Below are 17,502 nucleotides of genomic sequence, written 5' to 3' on the forward strand. Positions count from 1 at the left end.
TGATTTGATATGTTAAGTAGGTGAGCAAACGAAGCTGCCTTATACTGAATCAGACCACTGGTCTATCTAGCTCAAGACTGCCTACCCAGACTGGCAGCAGCACCCCAGAATTTCAGACACGGTTCTTTTGCAGTCCTAACCTAGAGGTGCTAAGAATTGGGGGGGGGGGGAGAGCTGCTATGTACTGCACTGCAGAGTGACTGCAGTTTCCCTTGAAAATCTGATCTTATCCCCGATCTTTCACAGAAGGACAGTGATAGCGGTAATAGTAAAGAGGGATAAAAACCAAGACTGAAGACGCTAGAGATCAGTCAGAACCTTGATGCTTTAGCAGGATTTTCCTCTAAAGGTTCAGCAGTCATCTCTTTGCACTAATGAAGCTGCCTGAGAGGTCTTGCACTCAGATGCTGCTCCCACTGATGGGCTGCTCAGCCATGGCTCCATGCTCTACATCCCTGCGGATTCTGGGATTAGATATGGATGCACACACTTCACCTTCATAATAATAGTAATAAATAGGCTGGTATGGGAAGTTAAGAAGGGTCACTAAAAGGGCTCAGATCCCTCAGCTGCAGCTGAATTTTTAAGGGAAGCGTGATTACAACTGTTTCAGCCTACAAGGGCTCAGACAAATAGGGAAGCTATTTGCTTAAACTACTTTGTCAGTAGCTGTGTCATGCTCTTTAATTTCAAGTGGTTCTGCTTTCTTCTGGGGGCACGCAGGGGTACACATACCCCTAAACATTTTGTGAATCTTTGTACTTTTGTCCATTTACTGTATTTATTTTCCCCGATTTGAACTATAAAATGGTGATTTTCTTGAGTCAAAATGAGAGTACTGTACCCCTAAACATTTTTATAGAAAAAAACCTCTATCTATCTGTCTGTCTGTCTGTCTGTCTGTCTGTCTAAAAACAAACACAGCTTTGACTATGGTACTTTCCCGCCCCACCCCACAGTATTAAATAGAGAAGAGCTGCTTTTACTAGCTTGAATAAAAGCCTTATTTTAACATGATAAATCGTAAGGATATTATTTGATAAGGTGTGAAATATTAATAAGGCCTTCCCTTTCAATTGTGTTGCTAAACAAGGTCTGTTTAAAGTTCTATTATGTTGGAAAGATTTGGCATATAATCCTACATCTTAAGGAGCAGCACTGGTGCGAAAAGATTTTGCCTCCAAGGGAAATGAATGGATTTTGAAGCAATGCAGCGCACAAATTTGCACCATTTTAACAAAGGGAAACCATTTTGCGCCCTAGCCTAGTTGATTCTTTGAAACTGAGACAATAAGCATGTTAACTTTACCTCTGCCAATCAGCTAATCTTAAAAGTAATCCTTTAATCATGCCTCTCTCTGCTAATTACTATACAGGGTTTGTTAGCTGGGTAAACAGAGTAGGTGGCTTAGCAAAGTAATCTATTAGTGAAACACATAAAGAAAATTAATGTGAAATGAAATTCTTGGCTCAACTGAAATGCAAACTTGGGAGTCTGACAATCCTCCACACCAATTTATCAGGAGCAGCCTGAGATAGATAGGCCCCCAGAACAAGTGTCGTATCCTTCTGTAGGTGGGACTTTGTGAACAAGTGGCCTGAGGATTTTCAGGTGTAAAATCTAACTGCAAAATTAAATCACTCACTGTGTAACCACTTATTTTTATGATCTTATCTCTGCCTCCACCCTTTGACATACAATGCCAACCTCATTCAACAAACTTTGTAAGCAAAAATAAAGAACATTTACATATTCATAATTAATATGTTCCTTATTTGTATTAACTGTGGGTTTTCTCAACCAGGATACCATGCATTAGGTATTCCAAGACTGACGATTCACAGCTACTAAACCACTGTAATGTTGAGATCCATTTTATGCTTATGTGTGAGGCCAACCAAGCAAACACAAGGATCAGGTGCTGGGTTCAGCTCAACAAAAGGGGCCCCAAAGTGATCATTTTTCCTATGTGTTAGGGGAAAAGATCCTCCACTGAGGCATGAGCCAATAGGGAAAAGCTGGAATGAGTCTAGAAAGCTGACAAGGAAAGAAAACTTGAGGTTTTCCTCACAGTAATGTATCTGAAACATATTAATATGGCCACCCAACAACAGGACATACTGATACTGTGGAGTATCTTGCCATGCTGAAATGCAGAAGGTTCACTTTACCAGCTGATGAAAGATAAGAGACATTTTTATTCCTGCAGGCTTTTTGCCTGCTAAGTATATTCTGTTTTATATAAAGGTTATGCTTTTATCTGTGGTCTGGCTGCATTTTTAATGCTGCCTTGCTAGCATACTTAATGTGTATTAAAATGTCTTTTATTGTTTTGTTATGACATTTTGATTTCAAATAGTTGTAAGCTGCCCTGAGTGGCGCTTCAGCACTATAAAGGCAGGACAAAAATTTCTACCGAAATGAATTCATATTTGCTATCCATGAATGGCTTTGCTATGCAGCAAAAATCTCTACAGGGAAAAGTTGATTAAAAAGGGTGCACGTATATGCTGCACATATGGCCTGATTTGCAGACCAGCACCTGGTCTTTGAGAAATCTGGTTAATATAAGATAGGAACCCAGAACCCCTCCCCCAATATCTTCCCGCTGGCAACAGGTCCAAATGGGAACAAGTGACTCAGCACTTGTACAGCCATTCCCTAGTCATGCTCTCTTTGTGTCTGGCCCTTTTAGGCAAATTTTCACACTTCTATCTACAGTGGTGCCCCGCAAGATGAATGCCTCGCAAGACGAAAAACTCGCTAGACGAAAGAGTTTTCTGTTTTGGAGAGTTTTCCGTTTTGGAGGTGCTTCGCAAAACGAATCTCCTATGGGCTTGCTTCGCAAGACGACAATGTCTTGCGAGTTCCTGCTGGTTTTTCCCCCCTCCCCCCTTTTTCTAAGCCGCTAAGCCGCTTATCAGCTGATCCGATCAGCAGATAAGCCGCTAAAAGCGCTAATAGTGCTAATCCGCTAATCTTTCAATGGTCTTGCTTCGCAAGACGAAAAAAACCGCTAGACGAAGAGAATCACAGAACGGATTCTTTTTGTCTTGCAAGGCACCACTGTACAATGGTGTGGTCCTTTAAAAGTTGTAACTATGGTTCTAAGCTAAGAGCTATCAGGTTTCCAAGGTGCATCTGAAGCTGCACGAGGTTTGACGAACCATTTGCTGCCAGAAGCCCTCTAGCCCCATATATGCTAGTGCTGGAACACAGGACGCTGCCTTTTATTAGGTTGGATTATTTGTCTGACCAGCTCAGGGCTGTGTACACTAGTCTTTCCCTCTAGATGTTTTGAACTACAACTCCCATCATCCCCGATCAAGATCCATGTTGGCCGTGACTGATGGGAGCTTTAGTCCAAAAACATGAAACACATCTATTTCAAGGGACCACAGAGTGGTAAATATATGCTGAGAACACACAAAGCTTTGCTAGGGCTCTGTTCTGCAAGGAATGCCCCTTGTTCCGAATAGCACCACATTCCCACACAACGTTGTTGGGTTTTTTTAGAACAAGACCATGCCTGCTTTCAAAACTGGCCTGGTAACTCAGCGAAGAAGAAGAAAAGGAGCAGCAGGATGCCCCTAGAAGGGCTCTGAATATCGCTTTGTGCAAGGTATGAATTGTGCAGTGCCATTTGTTCCAAAAGCCCTTTAATCTTCAGCTTTCAAACACACAGACTACCCGAACTTCAATTCATCTTCTCGAGGTAAATCAGTCCTAAAGGTTGTTTAATCAAATCAAAACAAAGTTTTAACACCAGTTCCTAACAAAATGTGTGCCAACTTATTAGAACAAAACCAAGTTAAGCTGTGCTCGTGAAAGTAAAAGCAAAACTGCTGGGTGGCTATGCTATGCCCAATTAAAAAAAGTTCAATATAGGTTAACACTCAGAATAGCTCAAGTACTGAGCTTCTGTAATCTTTATAGCAACCTGTTTTAATTCCCATATTACAATGCTAGAGGGTGGGGGTTTTTTTGGGTGGGGTGGGGAGGCTGAGAAATGGTGGCTTCTCTGAGGCCACAGAAGTAGTGCTTTATTTTAAAATGACACACCTTGCTTCCAAAACAGCATAAGGTGTGTGTGCCCCATGTGATCAGCTGCAGCTCTCTATAACCTTTTAATGTGTGGAAGACAGGGCACAAGTACAAAAATAAAACATGCATTTGCTTGAGAAATTACAGTTTTAGGCAATATATCATAAAGATCTAATCTGAACCTGGTGAATAAATAGCATGTATGGCAGCCTCACAAAGGCGGCACCTCCGAGGAAAAAGAAATGAGTGTAGAAAAGCACTTAACAATAACATCTGTTCAGAAAACCCACCTGGAATGCCGGACAGTTCTATAGGCAGTGGGAAGTGAGTGTTTGGCTTTTGAATGTGATCGAACCCTGGATTTAGACGAAGAGTGATATTTGGAAGGAGGTGACCTTGACCTTGACCGGGATCTTTTCTTGTGCTTTTTCTTCTTTTTCTCCCGCTCTTCTTCCCTGGGCAGATCTCTGCTTCTGCTTGAAGGCCTTTCAGGTGCCTTTGCTTCCAAGGTCGGCAATGTCCTGATGCCAGTCAACAGGGGACACTGCATGTTACCAACAGTCTGAAATAAAGCCAGGCAGGTTTTAGCATTGTGTCAATATGTACACAGTATTTACATTAGTTTGGAAGTCTAGGTTAAAATCGAAAACCCCCTCTGCAGTCCCTTGTTAATCTTTGGCCAGTTATTACCCTAAATCTCTTAACTGTAAAAAGGGATCATTAATGACCTATTGTACCATGGCTGCTCTGAGAATGGAGATGGAGGAAACATTTTGCATATTTAACAGTGATAAACTGAAGAAGTCAGCCCAGGATTTTTCAGTCAATCATGAATGAAGATGAGTTCCTGTGCTCATCAAATCAGACTCAATTCAACAATTTGGCCCATCACATGCCCTGTAAAGGAACACCAACTCAATGGTGTAATGTTATCGTTCCACAAGGGCTGACATTGATGCCAAAATCCAGCATCGCCTGAGCTCTGTGAGTGTAGCTTTCTCCCAATTGAAGTGCAGAGTGTTTGAGGACCAGGACATTCGCAGGGAAACCAAAATGCTTGTTTACAAAGCTACTGTACTACCAACTGTATGCTTGTGAAACATGGACTACATAAACCCCATCTCCAACACCTTGAAATATTCCATCAACGGCGTCTCCAAAAAATTTTTACACATCATTTGGGAAGACACGCAAACTAATGCCAGTGTACTGGAAGAAGCAAAGATCACCAGTGTTGAAGCAACTATTCTCCAACATCAATTTCTTCCAAAGCAATTACTCTATTCCGAGCTTAAAAATGGAAAGCATAATGCTGATGGTCAACAAGAGGTTTAAAGATTCTCAAGGCAAATCTTAAAAAATGTAGTATAAAACCAACAATTGGGAAACACTGGCCTGCGAGCGCTCCAATTGGAGAACAGCCTTTACCAAAGATGTCACGGACTTTGAAGACGCGCAAACTCAGGACGAAAGCAAGAATTGTTCCATGAGGAAGACACATTTGGCAAACCCTCACCATAATCAACACCTGCCCAGAAAGCTATGGCCTCATTGTGGAAGGACATGTAGATCCAGAATTGGCCTCCACAGTCACTTACGGACTCACTGTTAAAACCGTGTTCATGGAAGACAATCTTACTTGGCTACGAGTGATTGCCAAAGGTGAAAGAAAAGGAAGGCTTGTCACTAGCAATGAGCCCCATCATATTCAGCTTCCCACTTCGAAATCAAAAATATCCAGACAAGGAGTAACTACCATATTTTTCGCTCTATAGGACGCACTTTTTCCCCTCCAAAAATTAAGGGGAAATGTATGTGCGTCCTATGGAGCGAATGCAGGCTCCTTGGCTTCAGCGATAGCAACGCGAAGCCTCCGAAGCGCAGAGCAAGACTCTCCTGGCTTCAGTGAAAGGAACCCGAAGCCTTTGGAGCGTAGCGGGAACTCGCACTGTGCTCCAAAGGCTTCGGGTTCGTATTGCTGAAGCTGGGAGAGCAAGCCTCTCCTGGCTTCAGCAGAGAGGGGGAGCTGTGCAGCACCCCTTCAGCGAAGTGGGAGGAGAAATGGAAGGGGCTCCGTTTCTCCTGCCACTTCACTGAAGGGGCGCTGAGCAGAGAGGGGGACCCCCCCCGTTCTCCCCCTCGTATGGTCTGGTGTGTCCTATAGAGCGAAAAATACAGTAAGTAGGAACTGAATATGCTGAATCACTGGATGTCACCTGAGAGTTGGAACCCGGACGTGGGTCACACTTTGACCTAAGATGAGAGGAATAACACCAGTGTTGTATCTACAACTACTTCTCCTAACAAAAGTTTTCCATCCTTGTCAGAAGCGTAACTCAGCAGAGGTCCTAACAGGTAACGAACATGTTGCAAAACTTTACACCAGTGCACAAAAAAAAGTCAGTAGCTGACATCTCTCCACCCTTCCTACATTGTAGATCAGGGAAGTTTGTTGTAGTGACTTTGTACTGAAATGTGTGACTGGCTAGCTGAAGTTACTTTACAAAAAGAAGCAGAGGAGGTTTGCAATGGCAGATCTGGCATCTACTTTAGATATCTAGTTTCCAAACAAGAGTAGAGAGCAGAATGATTAAAGCGTTCTACTGCCTTCCTGCACATTCAACTTTCAACTGGAAATAAAGTGGGCACGAAGCTTAATCAGCACCTCCTGAAATCACATTTTTTCACCTATTACAGTTTCTTTCAGAATTCTGCTCAATGTATTGTTTCAGGATGCAAGCTGCCTTGGAATTTGTAAACGAGTGTATAATTGTTTTAAAGGAAATAAAATAAACAGTGCAGCCATCTTCCACTCTTTCAAACCCAAGGCCCATCTAGAACATCAAACTATAACATGGGATCCACATTTAATATTTTTACCCCACATTTCAACATGTTTTTGAGAGCTAGACAGACTAGAAGGAAAGGACCTTAATAACGTATAAAGTATTGGCAGGCAAGAATGAAAAGTTGTATTTGCTGAATTTTGATCTTTCATTGCTTCTTGACATTTTATGGGAAGAGACTCAAATACATAAAGAAACTGTCACAATTATTATTACTCTGTCTTTTTTTTGCATTTGGATGCTACTTTCTTCTCATTTTCTCAATCTTATTCTAACAAGGTCACTTTCTACAAGGGACTGAAGCGCAGCAACATTTATCTGCGACAGTAGTCTGCAAGGTTTGGGAAACTTGGACAATCTTGCTCAGAGCAAGAGCTGACCCAATAAAAAGGAATAATCTGTACTTTATGTGCTGGTTTTGATGAGACACCTCACGTCCAGCAAGACAGCATATAACTTTCTAATTTTCACAAGCATTGCATACATATTCAGCAGTAATTCCTCAGCCACATAAATGGTTTCATCTTCAGAAGCCTATGTGATTTCTCACCTGCCCCCCGCGTAAAAAAACACCACCAGGTTTCTCAACCACCCTTCACATTCAAATGGGATAGTAATGTAAAGTTATACTTGTTTCACAGTGCAGCTGACATATTGCTGATGAAAAAGTAAATTACATATAAAGCTTTTCTACAATGATTCAGACAGTCAGTACTGTCTACACTTGATGGTGGGCAGCTCTCCAGAGTTTCATAGAAGGGGCTTTCCCACTTCTACCTGGAGATGCTAATGATAAGCCTCTCCCCCATCCTGTCCACACATATGGACACCTGATGTTCAGCGAATGCAACAAGGTTAAACTTAAGACATAGTACTACCTCAGTCAAGTCACTGTTGCCACAATGATCCCCCAACATGAACCTGTGCTGGTACAAATATATAACAATATGTATGAGAGATACCCTAGAAATGGTTTTATCCAACCAACACCCATGTGAAGTTAAACATTCTAACATTCCTCACACTGGATGCACCGGCATTTCACACTAAACCGTGTTTTACTGCTAGTACACAAACTGGAATGAGTCCAATTTAAAAACCTAGGGTTTGGTCACTCCCCTCCCCCCCCCCATTCCTTCTGCGTGGCTGGGAGCAGCAATTCACTAGCATTTAGTCTCACTTTCCTCCGAAATTTTTCGTGAACCAAATCCAGGGCATATCACAAATTCTGGTTGGTTCAATAAGCCTGCTGATCAGAGACTGGCAAGAGTCTGGATTAAAACCATAGTCTCTGTTCATAGGCAGCAAGCCAATATTAACTGAAATGAAAGACTAGCCCAAGTTCTTATGCACACAGTGTAGGAGGAGGGAAAAGGAGCATGTGAGCCCGAGGTTTCAGTATGCCTTGTTCCAGTTTGTGCATGCAACTGATGTAGTGCTATGCGCAAACTGGACCATTAAGGAACACCAAAAACTGGTTTGTCACCGAACATCAACTTAAAGACCTGCAGACAATAACAGATCCCTGCCAAGTACACCTGTATAGCAACATGCATTTGTTGCATTCTCCCCTATATTTTTCATTTGTAAACTTAAAATAAAGAAGTGATAAAGTAATAAAATAAAGAAGTGTCCCTAAACTTCAGTCAATTTAATATAGCATAATGTACCAGGAAATTTGCAAAATGCCATTTTGTGCCTCTAGAAAGAAAGAAAGAAAGAAAGAAAGAAAGAAAGAAAGAAAAAGAAATCTAGCACCACAGGCCTTCCTCCTCCCCCAACAGCCACCTTCCATATGAAATGTTCCATTAAGATCTCATCTGCTATTTTAAGCTGGAGAAATTCTATGCATCTGCTATAAACCAGGACTGGGGAACATGTGGCCCCTTTAATTGTTGTTGGGGCTCCAGCAACCCCAGCCAGCCTGGACAACTGTCAGGGATGATGGGAGTTGCAGTCCAACATCAACTGGAGGGTCACTGGTTCCCAACTTTGCCTATCTTATCCTTGCATAACTTAACATGGAAAGGCTTAGAATAATTTTAGTAAGAATCTCTTACGATAAAGAAAACCAATTAAAAATGATGGCTCTAGGTTTGCCTCCTGCCTCTTCAACTGTGATTATGTTGGACAATACACAAAGGTAATGGAAAGCCAAATTTCAGATATGAGGGAGACACATCTCTCTTTGAGTGCTAATTGACAGTGGTTTTTTATGACCATGTTTGGGTCGTTGTACTACCACACAATAGTAAAGCTACCCTTTGGTAATTTTGCTTCAAGGACCATAAAGAATTTTACAGCATTGCCATGTGAATTAAATGCAACTATCCCCCTCATCTCAGGATGACTGGCTTACTGGAGGCTCCTAGCAAATAAAACAAGCAAAAATGGAAGGCACAAATGCTAGAAGCAATGAATCAGAACTGAAAGGGCTTCAGTGAAAAGAATATGAGATGCTGACAATGTAAACAGATAATTGAGACAGAAGCAGAATACACGGAATAAGTCCACTGGTGCACATATTATTTTTAGTAGTAACAAATGCTGAAGTTGTATTTGCATTTACACTTGTTTATAAATATCTGGATTGCTATTCATACAAAATTAGCAGAGCAGTTTGCAATAATCTTATATAAAACAATGTATTTTAAACTATATAAAGTAAGAGATTATCTATTACTTCTCATTCAGATGTTTTTTTCACTCTCAACCATATTTGTATCACCTCAAATGCTTTATATCCCCCTTTCAACTTCAGGATTCCCCCCCCCCCCCAATACTCTGTTTCAGTACACATCTTCCAAATCCAAATACAGTTGTACCTCAGAAGTTGAACAGAATCTGTTCTGGAAGAATGTTCAACTTCCAAAATGTTCTGAAACCAAGATGTGTCTAATTTGTGCTACTGCACTGGCCTGTTAAGCAATGCTCAGGATGAAGCGGGCAGGAAGACATGCTTGCTATTGCCAACCTTTTACTGTACACCTGTATCAAAGCAGGCACTCGTAACAACCTTAATACATCGCAAGACATCAGGAATTGCATCCAATGTTAGGCCTACTCAGAGAAGACCCCTGCAAAATAAATGCACACGGCCAACTTAGGTGGGTCACTGAGTATAACTTAGTTGGATAAAAAACCTCAGCTGATCTGCTGCGGCAAACTACTATTGAACAAAGTGCATTTAATATATTTATAAAATTTTACCCTGCATTTCCACTGATAGATTCCCCACCACGCGTAACATGTGATCTACAGCAGAACAGGAAATGGGTATAGCATTTATATACAAGGGAAGGGCTGTAACTCAGAGCTCCACCTTTGCATGCAGATGATCGCAGGTTCAATTCTTGGCATCTCCAGGTATGGCTGGAAGTGACTCCTGGGTCTGAAATCCCGGGGAGCAACTGCCAGCCAGTGTGCAGAATTCTAAGCTAGATGGATCAATGGTCTGATTCCATATAAGGGACTTCTCATGTTCCCCTGCAATGAGCTTGTGGTTTTTAAACATGGAAGGACTGCCTCAAACAAGGAAGCGAATAGGCTGCTTAAGCAAGGATTTTGATTCTGAGGAGTCATGCAGAACACGTAGCAGCAGAATTGGTCCTTCCAGACAACTGCCACCAAGCTGGGCAATAACAGAATGTTGTGGCTTAGCTTTAATATTCAGAGAATGGAAATGCTCTCCAAAGTCAACTGAAAAAGGGGGCTGATAGACAGTCTCTTGGTTTTCTAAGGTGACCTTTTCTAATCTAACACAAATGCAAACGTTCCTGCAATATTCACAAAAAGTGCTGACTTATTCTGATGCGAAAAATCTGAGGGTTGTCAGAAGGAGAACTTCAAAGCGGATATGCAATTTCCATTACTCTAGCTGTGCCCTGGAATTACTTCAGGCCTATGCTGAAATTCTACCCACTGGTGTGCCTTGAAGCTCTGCAAGACCTCTAAGGTACAGGATCAATAAGAAATTGTGTTTCAAAAAGCTGTAAGAGGACATGGTAATTGCTGGATGTATTGAACACTTCTAACTTTAGCCGCCTCTTAAGAGGTTCTTCTAGCACATCCCTACATTGAAAAAAAAGTGAAAGGTTCACCTTGCAAAGAAGGGTTAAAACCACAACTGCAAACACACAAAAAGATAACCATGTCATAGAAGAATTTAACAAATGTTCCATTTGGTTCTGCACAAGAGATGTGAATTGTTGCTATTATGTTTGCAGCCACAATCAATAATTTTTTTATTATTTAGTATTTCAAAGTCAGCAGGTGATTCTGAGTACCCCAGATAACTCAGTTGGGATGTATGCATCTTGGTTTTATGCGAAATATGAATGAGTCTCAGTGTAATGAGTCCCAAGACAGCATCCTGGAGGGGCTGTTTCAATGGGGGGCACCGGTGGGTTGAAGTGCCCAAAGATTACCCTGGGGAAGACCCCAGCAGGTTAAGGTAAGTCATATCGGGGCCCTAGGAGTCATCTGAGCTGTTAGGGAATTCGTTCGTGGGTGAGTAACTTGACCCTGAGGATGGGCCCACTAGATTGCCATGCTACTAGCCCCCACCAGCCTCTGCTGACAAGCCACCACCCACCCAGGAAGCACTCAATGTCCAGTATGAAACCTCTCCATCGTCTAGGATGCAAACACCAGTGTAAACAGACAGCCCAGCCCCTTAGATGGAGTTCCTGTTTGCAGGCACAAAGCCAGGTCCCACCTTGTTTGCTGTGCTAAAGTCGTGACCACCTCTCTCTATTACAGGAGCCCAGGGGTTGTGTCAACTGTTGGAACAATGTTTCAGCTCACCTGGTCACCTGTAACTGCTGTGTTGGTGATCCTTGCATTGATTTTGTACAGTACTGAGCAATCATACAGTAGTAAATGAGATCCGAGTTAAGAGTCGGATTTGCCAGAGAGCCCCTTCAGATATTGATATTGTAAGAAACTGGTCAAAGAGAACAGTCCTGAAAACAAAGTCAGATTTTAGAAACTTAAAAGGGCAGAAGACCAGAGAAATGGGAAGCTGAGATAAAGTGGTAGAGATTTTCGATATATGAAAGGAGCAGAAAAATTGACCCGTATTTTGAATGGCATTTTCTGAGGTTTCACAGCTGAATCTCAAGAAAGGCTGGGGCAGGGAATCAAAGTGGGTCCCCAGTGCTGAGATATCTGGCAGGGGAGCACAGAAGCTCTCATTAAAATGCCAAAATGTTCCCTGAAGTGTAGCTGATAGAACTGCACAAGAGACAAGTCAGGGCAGAGGAAGTATAAAACTGTGGGGGGGGGGCACAATAACAGAGTCACATAGAAGCTTTCCATTACTCCTACCACCTGTGGAAATTAGCTGTGACCAGAGTTATCTACGAGGAGAGGTGCCAAGGAATGCAAAGCAGCTATGTGAACAGTTGCCATGTTAACAAAATGCACAACTTGGTTGCTCTGTTAATACCTTTTCAATTTGATTTTCAGATTGCAGCAGAGAAATCAGGATTCATCCATATAAAAGTTCAGGGCACCCCCCCCCAAAGCCTTCATTTACCCCCCCCCACACAGCAGAATTCAGAAAATGCACTGTGATAAAACTTCTAAAGACAAAATGGAACCCTTCCCCACCTTATAATTTTCCTAGAGAAACTGATCTTATAAAGTATGAAAGAAAGTCACCCTTCATAGCAAAATCTGATTTTATAGGTTTTCCACTAGTGTGATGAGGCTTTACTGCCCCCCCCCAAAAAGAAACTGGTGCTGAGGTTGGGAGAGACAGCACAACAGCAGGCTGCGGAAAGAGAGAGGGGATTGTTCCATATGGCAAGATGAAATGTTTTTTGCTGACAGAGCAACTGCCCTAGGGCTACACTGATCCCCCCCCCCCAATATCTGAAGTTCAAATTGGGTCTAGCTATAATGGTCAATAGTCAGAGAGGGTGGGACTTGTCATTCAAAACATCAGGTTGTGGAAGCCTGGTTCCCACCAACTGGGGGGTTTCAGACAGGAGTTTTTCCAAGCCCTACTTAAGAGACTCTGTGGTTTAAACCTTGGACCTTTTGCATGCAAAGCATGTACTCTTCCACTAAGACATCCACTCCTCCTACAATTTATAATGCAGAGCAAAGTTCCTATTGAGGGGGCAAGGAGTATATTTGAGAGTCAATCTTGAATTGTGGACAGCAATAAAGGCCATCAAGAATACTAGCCCCACTTTCTAAGATTAGGGAGCAAGTCTTTCAGATGGGGTGGGGCTTCCAGACAAAGTCAAGTCTCAGCACCATTTACAGTTAGTACCTACGGTACTCCAAACTTAGTTTTTGCCACTCTTATTTGGAGTTCACTTTAGTAGAAGTTTGACAATACAGTAATGACTTGGAAATAAAGTAGCCTAAAAAAAATTGCTGCAGCCCTCTTAAAGCCTTGGTTTCAGCTTCTAGTGTAAACAATATATATTTTTTCCTGAGCAGGGGAGCAGGAAAGGCCTACTGTTGACAAAAATGTGGTGACAGCAAAAGCAAAAACCCAACTATTTTGTTTGGGAAATATTGTTTCAGGCAAGTAGTCCTGAAAATGTCAGAAACTAGAGCACAGAAACATTTTTATCAGTCGTCTCAGTGGAATCAATATTTTGTTTGAAGGCATAAAAATATTTGACACAGTTCAAACGCAAACAACGCTAGTTTTAGTTCAGTAATACTGTGGTAAGATCTGATAAGAAGTGCTTCATTTTGGCACCTTTCCACACAGCTGTGACATGCGTACCTTTTCGCCACATCTGGTGATTTAGAGTTGGGAGAAGTTATGGGTTAAAAAAAAGTGTCAAAACTATATGGAGTCCAAGAAGAAGCCGGATAGTTTTCATATTATAAATTCTTTCTCTCTCTCTCTCTCTCTCTGTGTGTAAGACAGACAGACAGACAGCCACTAAGAATGGATGGGAAGAAGAGAAAGGGATGAGCAATTAGCAATTACATAATTAGCAAGTAAGTTAGCGACAGGATTTCTGAGATAACTCCAATGTACTGCTTAGAACATAACTTCTGCTGCTTGCTATGTTAAAAGTGCAATTTTTAAAAAAAAATCTCCATTCACATGGAGCCATAGTGTACCACAAGCAGACCTAGACTGTTTCAGGTACCACTGCAAATTGACTGAACATGTGCTTGTGTACACACACATACATGGCCACACTGAAAATCAGGATTTTGTGAAGACACAGTTTCTAAGGATGAGGAAATGGGAAGCTGTAGCCACCAGAGTCCAGACGGACAACAGTAAGGATGAACTGAAAACTATTTACGGTTCCCAACCCTAATCCTGCTGAAAGCCATCTAATTAGATTTTAATTTGATCCTGACTTGTTTTTAGGAGGTAATTTAATTATTGTTTGATTTTATACCAATGTTATATATTTGGTGTTAGCCGCCCTGAGCCCAATCTCGGCTGGGGAAGTCGGGGTATAAATAAAAGTTGTATTATTATATCATCATCATCATCATCATCATCATCTCAGAGAGGTTAATGAAAAGCAAACACCAGAGAAGCGATAAAATAAAAGGAAGAAAGTTCCAAGGCTGCCCCATACTTCTGCACAAATATCTTACAAGAGTTATTTCAACAGAAAGTCAGGGGACAGATCTCTACTGAGCTCTTAGAGGCATTTATTTAATCAGTTCTCCTCCTCTGAATGTCAATTATTCCTCCTTTATGAGGAATGCAGGCTTTGCTCCAATGCCTATTATGGGCAGAAGCCATTTACTGTGGTCTAGTTATCGACGTACCTAGTTGATATACAGTGAATGGAAAGTGTAAGCTAAGCCTCAGATGTGAAGCAGGGTAAGTGCATACTAACATTTATAAACCTGTAGCAAATCAGGTTTATTATGACAGACCATTACTATATTAGAAAATACAAAAGACAAGTTGATAACAAAGACTCCCCCCCCCAAACAAAACAAAACAAACAGATGGTGTAAAGTTTATCCACTGCTGATGTTGGAATTTTAATTCGCTGGGTTGATAAGGCAATTGAATACCCTTCCAGAAATAACTGTTCCGGGCCAGGATCAGTTCCTGACACAGCAGCATATCATGACGAGTAAAGGGATTAAATCCAGCATACACCCTGTGGGTGGTAACAAAGACTACCATTATGAAGGAATACTGAAGGGTGGCAGGTCAAGTCTCTTGTCTACCTTCTCAAAGTGCCTTCTCAGAGAAGTTATGCACTGAATAGCATCAGCCTATAAAGATTGCAGCTGTTGGTGCATGCGGATACACACAGTCCTGCTTGGTGTTCACAGCTTTCTGTCTCATAACAATGAACTTTTATAAACCTGTTCCAATTCTGAAGGACAAGACCAACGCTCCAGTTCTTAGGGCAAGCATGTTAAAGGGTGTTGGGTACCGCATAACCAACGAAAGGCTTTAATCTGCCTAGGAGGATGGATGTACAAGCAAAATGCTTGGGGAGAGAGAAGTGAAATGGACTACATTCTTTCCCTCCAGCAAATGTGGTGCAAGGTGCCGTGGGCCACAACCTCTTCTTTTGCAGTGGAGAGAAACCCCCCACTACTTTCCTGCCTTCGAAAACTCCCTCACTCCCTGAAGCAACTGCTTTCACTAGAAAAAACTTCGATTCATAGAAGAGGAATGTACATAAGCAAGGAGCCTTGCATTGGGCCACTGCATCCCAATGACCCCCCCCCCCACAATAGTCTTTGAACAATATCTGGTAGAGATGGATACAGGGTGTTCTGCTTTCACCATGCAGCTTGCTAATCGCCTGTACCTTTTAAGGAAATTTTTAATGAATGTCACTACTATACTTTTAAAAAATTATATTAAGCAGAACAAAAAATTGTAACACATGCATCCTTTAGATGTTTCAAACTGCTCAATTTGATATCTGCAAATCATACTAGTAAGTCTGATTTTGCCAGATAAAGCCAGTGCTTTTTATCTCAATTTTCAAAGCCATTCCCACCTTGGAGAACAAGGTGGACTTGACTCCTTCATAATCATAAGTCCACTTAGGTCTTCATCAGGATGCAGCTTTGCTTGACTGTGTCAGATACATCATGTATCATTCACCCAAAAGCAGAAAGAGAACCAGAAAGATCACAGTGTGGGTACTGCTGAACTGGGTGATCAAGGAATAAGCTCTCAAAGTACTTTGGAACAAAGCAAAATTTCAGAACGGGGGGAGAACTTGAGAGTCGCTGGTGGCTAATAATATACAATTTGCAATGTCATTCACAGCAACCAATTTAATTACAAGTATTGTTGTTCGGGAGCAATTGAAGATATTCATTGTCTAACTTTAAATTTGCATTTCCATGTGCTCATTAATAACCATGAACAGTGCTATTAAAAAAACAAAAGCTATTAAGAAAGATTTAAAACAAAGACATCTCATTTGTATACAATTCCAGTTATTTTTAGCTCAGGCATGGAACATTTCTGAAGTCTCATTCATAGGACTAATTTTTCGTGGGGGTGGGGAGCTGAGCACTTAAGGCAACCTTTCCCAACCTGGTGCCATCTGTTCTGGTTGGAGCTGATGGGAGTTGTAGCCTACAACATCTGGCACCAAGCTGGGTAAAGCTGCCTTGCTTGGAACCGTTACTTGGCTAGGGCATTAACACAAGTCCCAGTTCAGTGGACACATAAGTGCTATGTAACTGGCTGTCACAGATACACCTCTCTTCCCACAGTTCAAATATTTTAGTCTCTTTTCTCCCAGGCCATTCACTCTTAAAAGTGAACGGTAACCTCAGGGATGCGTGAACAGTTTCTTGGAGAGACAAAGACACATTTATTCCCTTCCTATCTGTTAGCTGATTGAGTCAGGGATCACAGTGCCAGTCTTCTGCCATCTCAAGAGTTCTCTTTCATGCTAGAGGGAAATAAGACATCTCTCTCCAGCCCTCCCCCCTGCCCCAAAGCTTTATGCTTCCATTGTAAGCTCTATCCTCCTAGGCACAATAAGGTATACTTATGGGCTCCTGTGAGAACTCAAGAATGTGAGAGCTACCGATTAAGAACTAAAGTGAGCATTGGCTGTCTTATATACTTCAATTGTACTTCTAGTGTATTGGAACACTTTTGTAAACAGCTAGCTATTCCACATAAAATATGCAGTAGGTCACAAGGAAAGGAGGGGCAACAGCTTCATTCTCTGCAGGGTGATGCTGTGTTTTAACAAGGAATATATCCATGGGGTTCAAGGTCCCAACAGGTTAAAAATAAGCAAATACCCCTTTAACATGGGCTAGGGCAGAGCTTTCCAAACTTTTCATGTTGGTGACACTTTTCAGACATGCATCATTTCATGACAAAGTAATTCAGTTTTACTAGCAAACTGGAGGTTAAACTAGCTGCAGCCGACACACTAACATGTCATGACACACAGTTTGGAAAGCTCTGGGCTAGGGCTACGCTTTTAACCCTGATAACTCAGCTCTGAGTTAAGCATGGAGATTAGTGAAAAGGATTCATGCAGGGCTGGCATTTCTCTCTCCTAATAAAGAGCTACAAGAGGAGGGAGATGGTGCTAGGGAAAGGAGAAGGTATGGCTGAGCAAGGGGAATAGAGGTGGCCAATATCAGAATGTATATAGT

General features: G+C 41.8%; 1 protein-coding gene across 5 annotated transcripts in view; it reads right to left on the reverse strand.

Moving 5' to 3' along the window:
• Window positions 1-17,502, reverse strand: part of SFSWAP (splicing factor SWAP) — a 96,339-nt gene that overhangs the window by 17,385 nt on the left and 61,452 nt on the right. For all 5 annotated transcript variants that reach the window (XM_082204121.1, XM_082204120.1, XM_082204122.1 and 2 more), the window contains one exon: window positions 4,336-4,607. In XM_082204121.1, the coding sequence (XP_082060247.1) occupies window positions 4,336-4,607 (272 nt within the window). The remainder of the gene's footprint in view (window positions 1-4,335; window positions 4,608-17,502) is intronic.

The sequence above is a fragment of the Podarcis vaucheri genome, assembly GCF_965113315.1.
Source record: "Podarcis vaucheri genome assembly, chromosome: 16".
NCBI classification, from domain to species: domain Eukaryota; kingdom Metazoa; phylum Chordata; class Lepidosauria; order Squamata; family Lacertidae; genus Podarcis; species Podarcis vaucheri.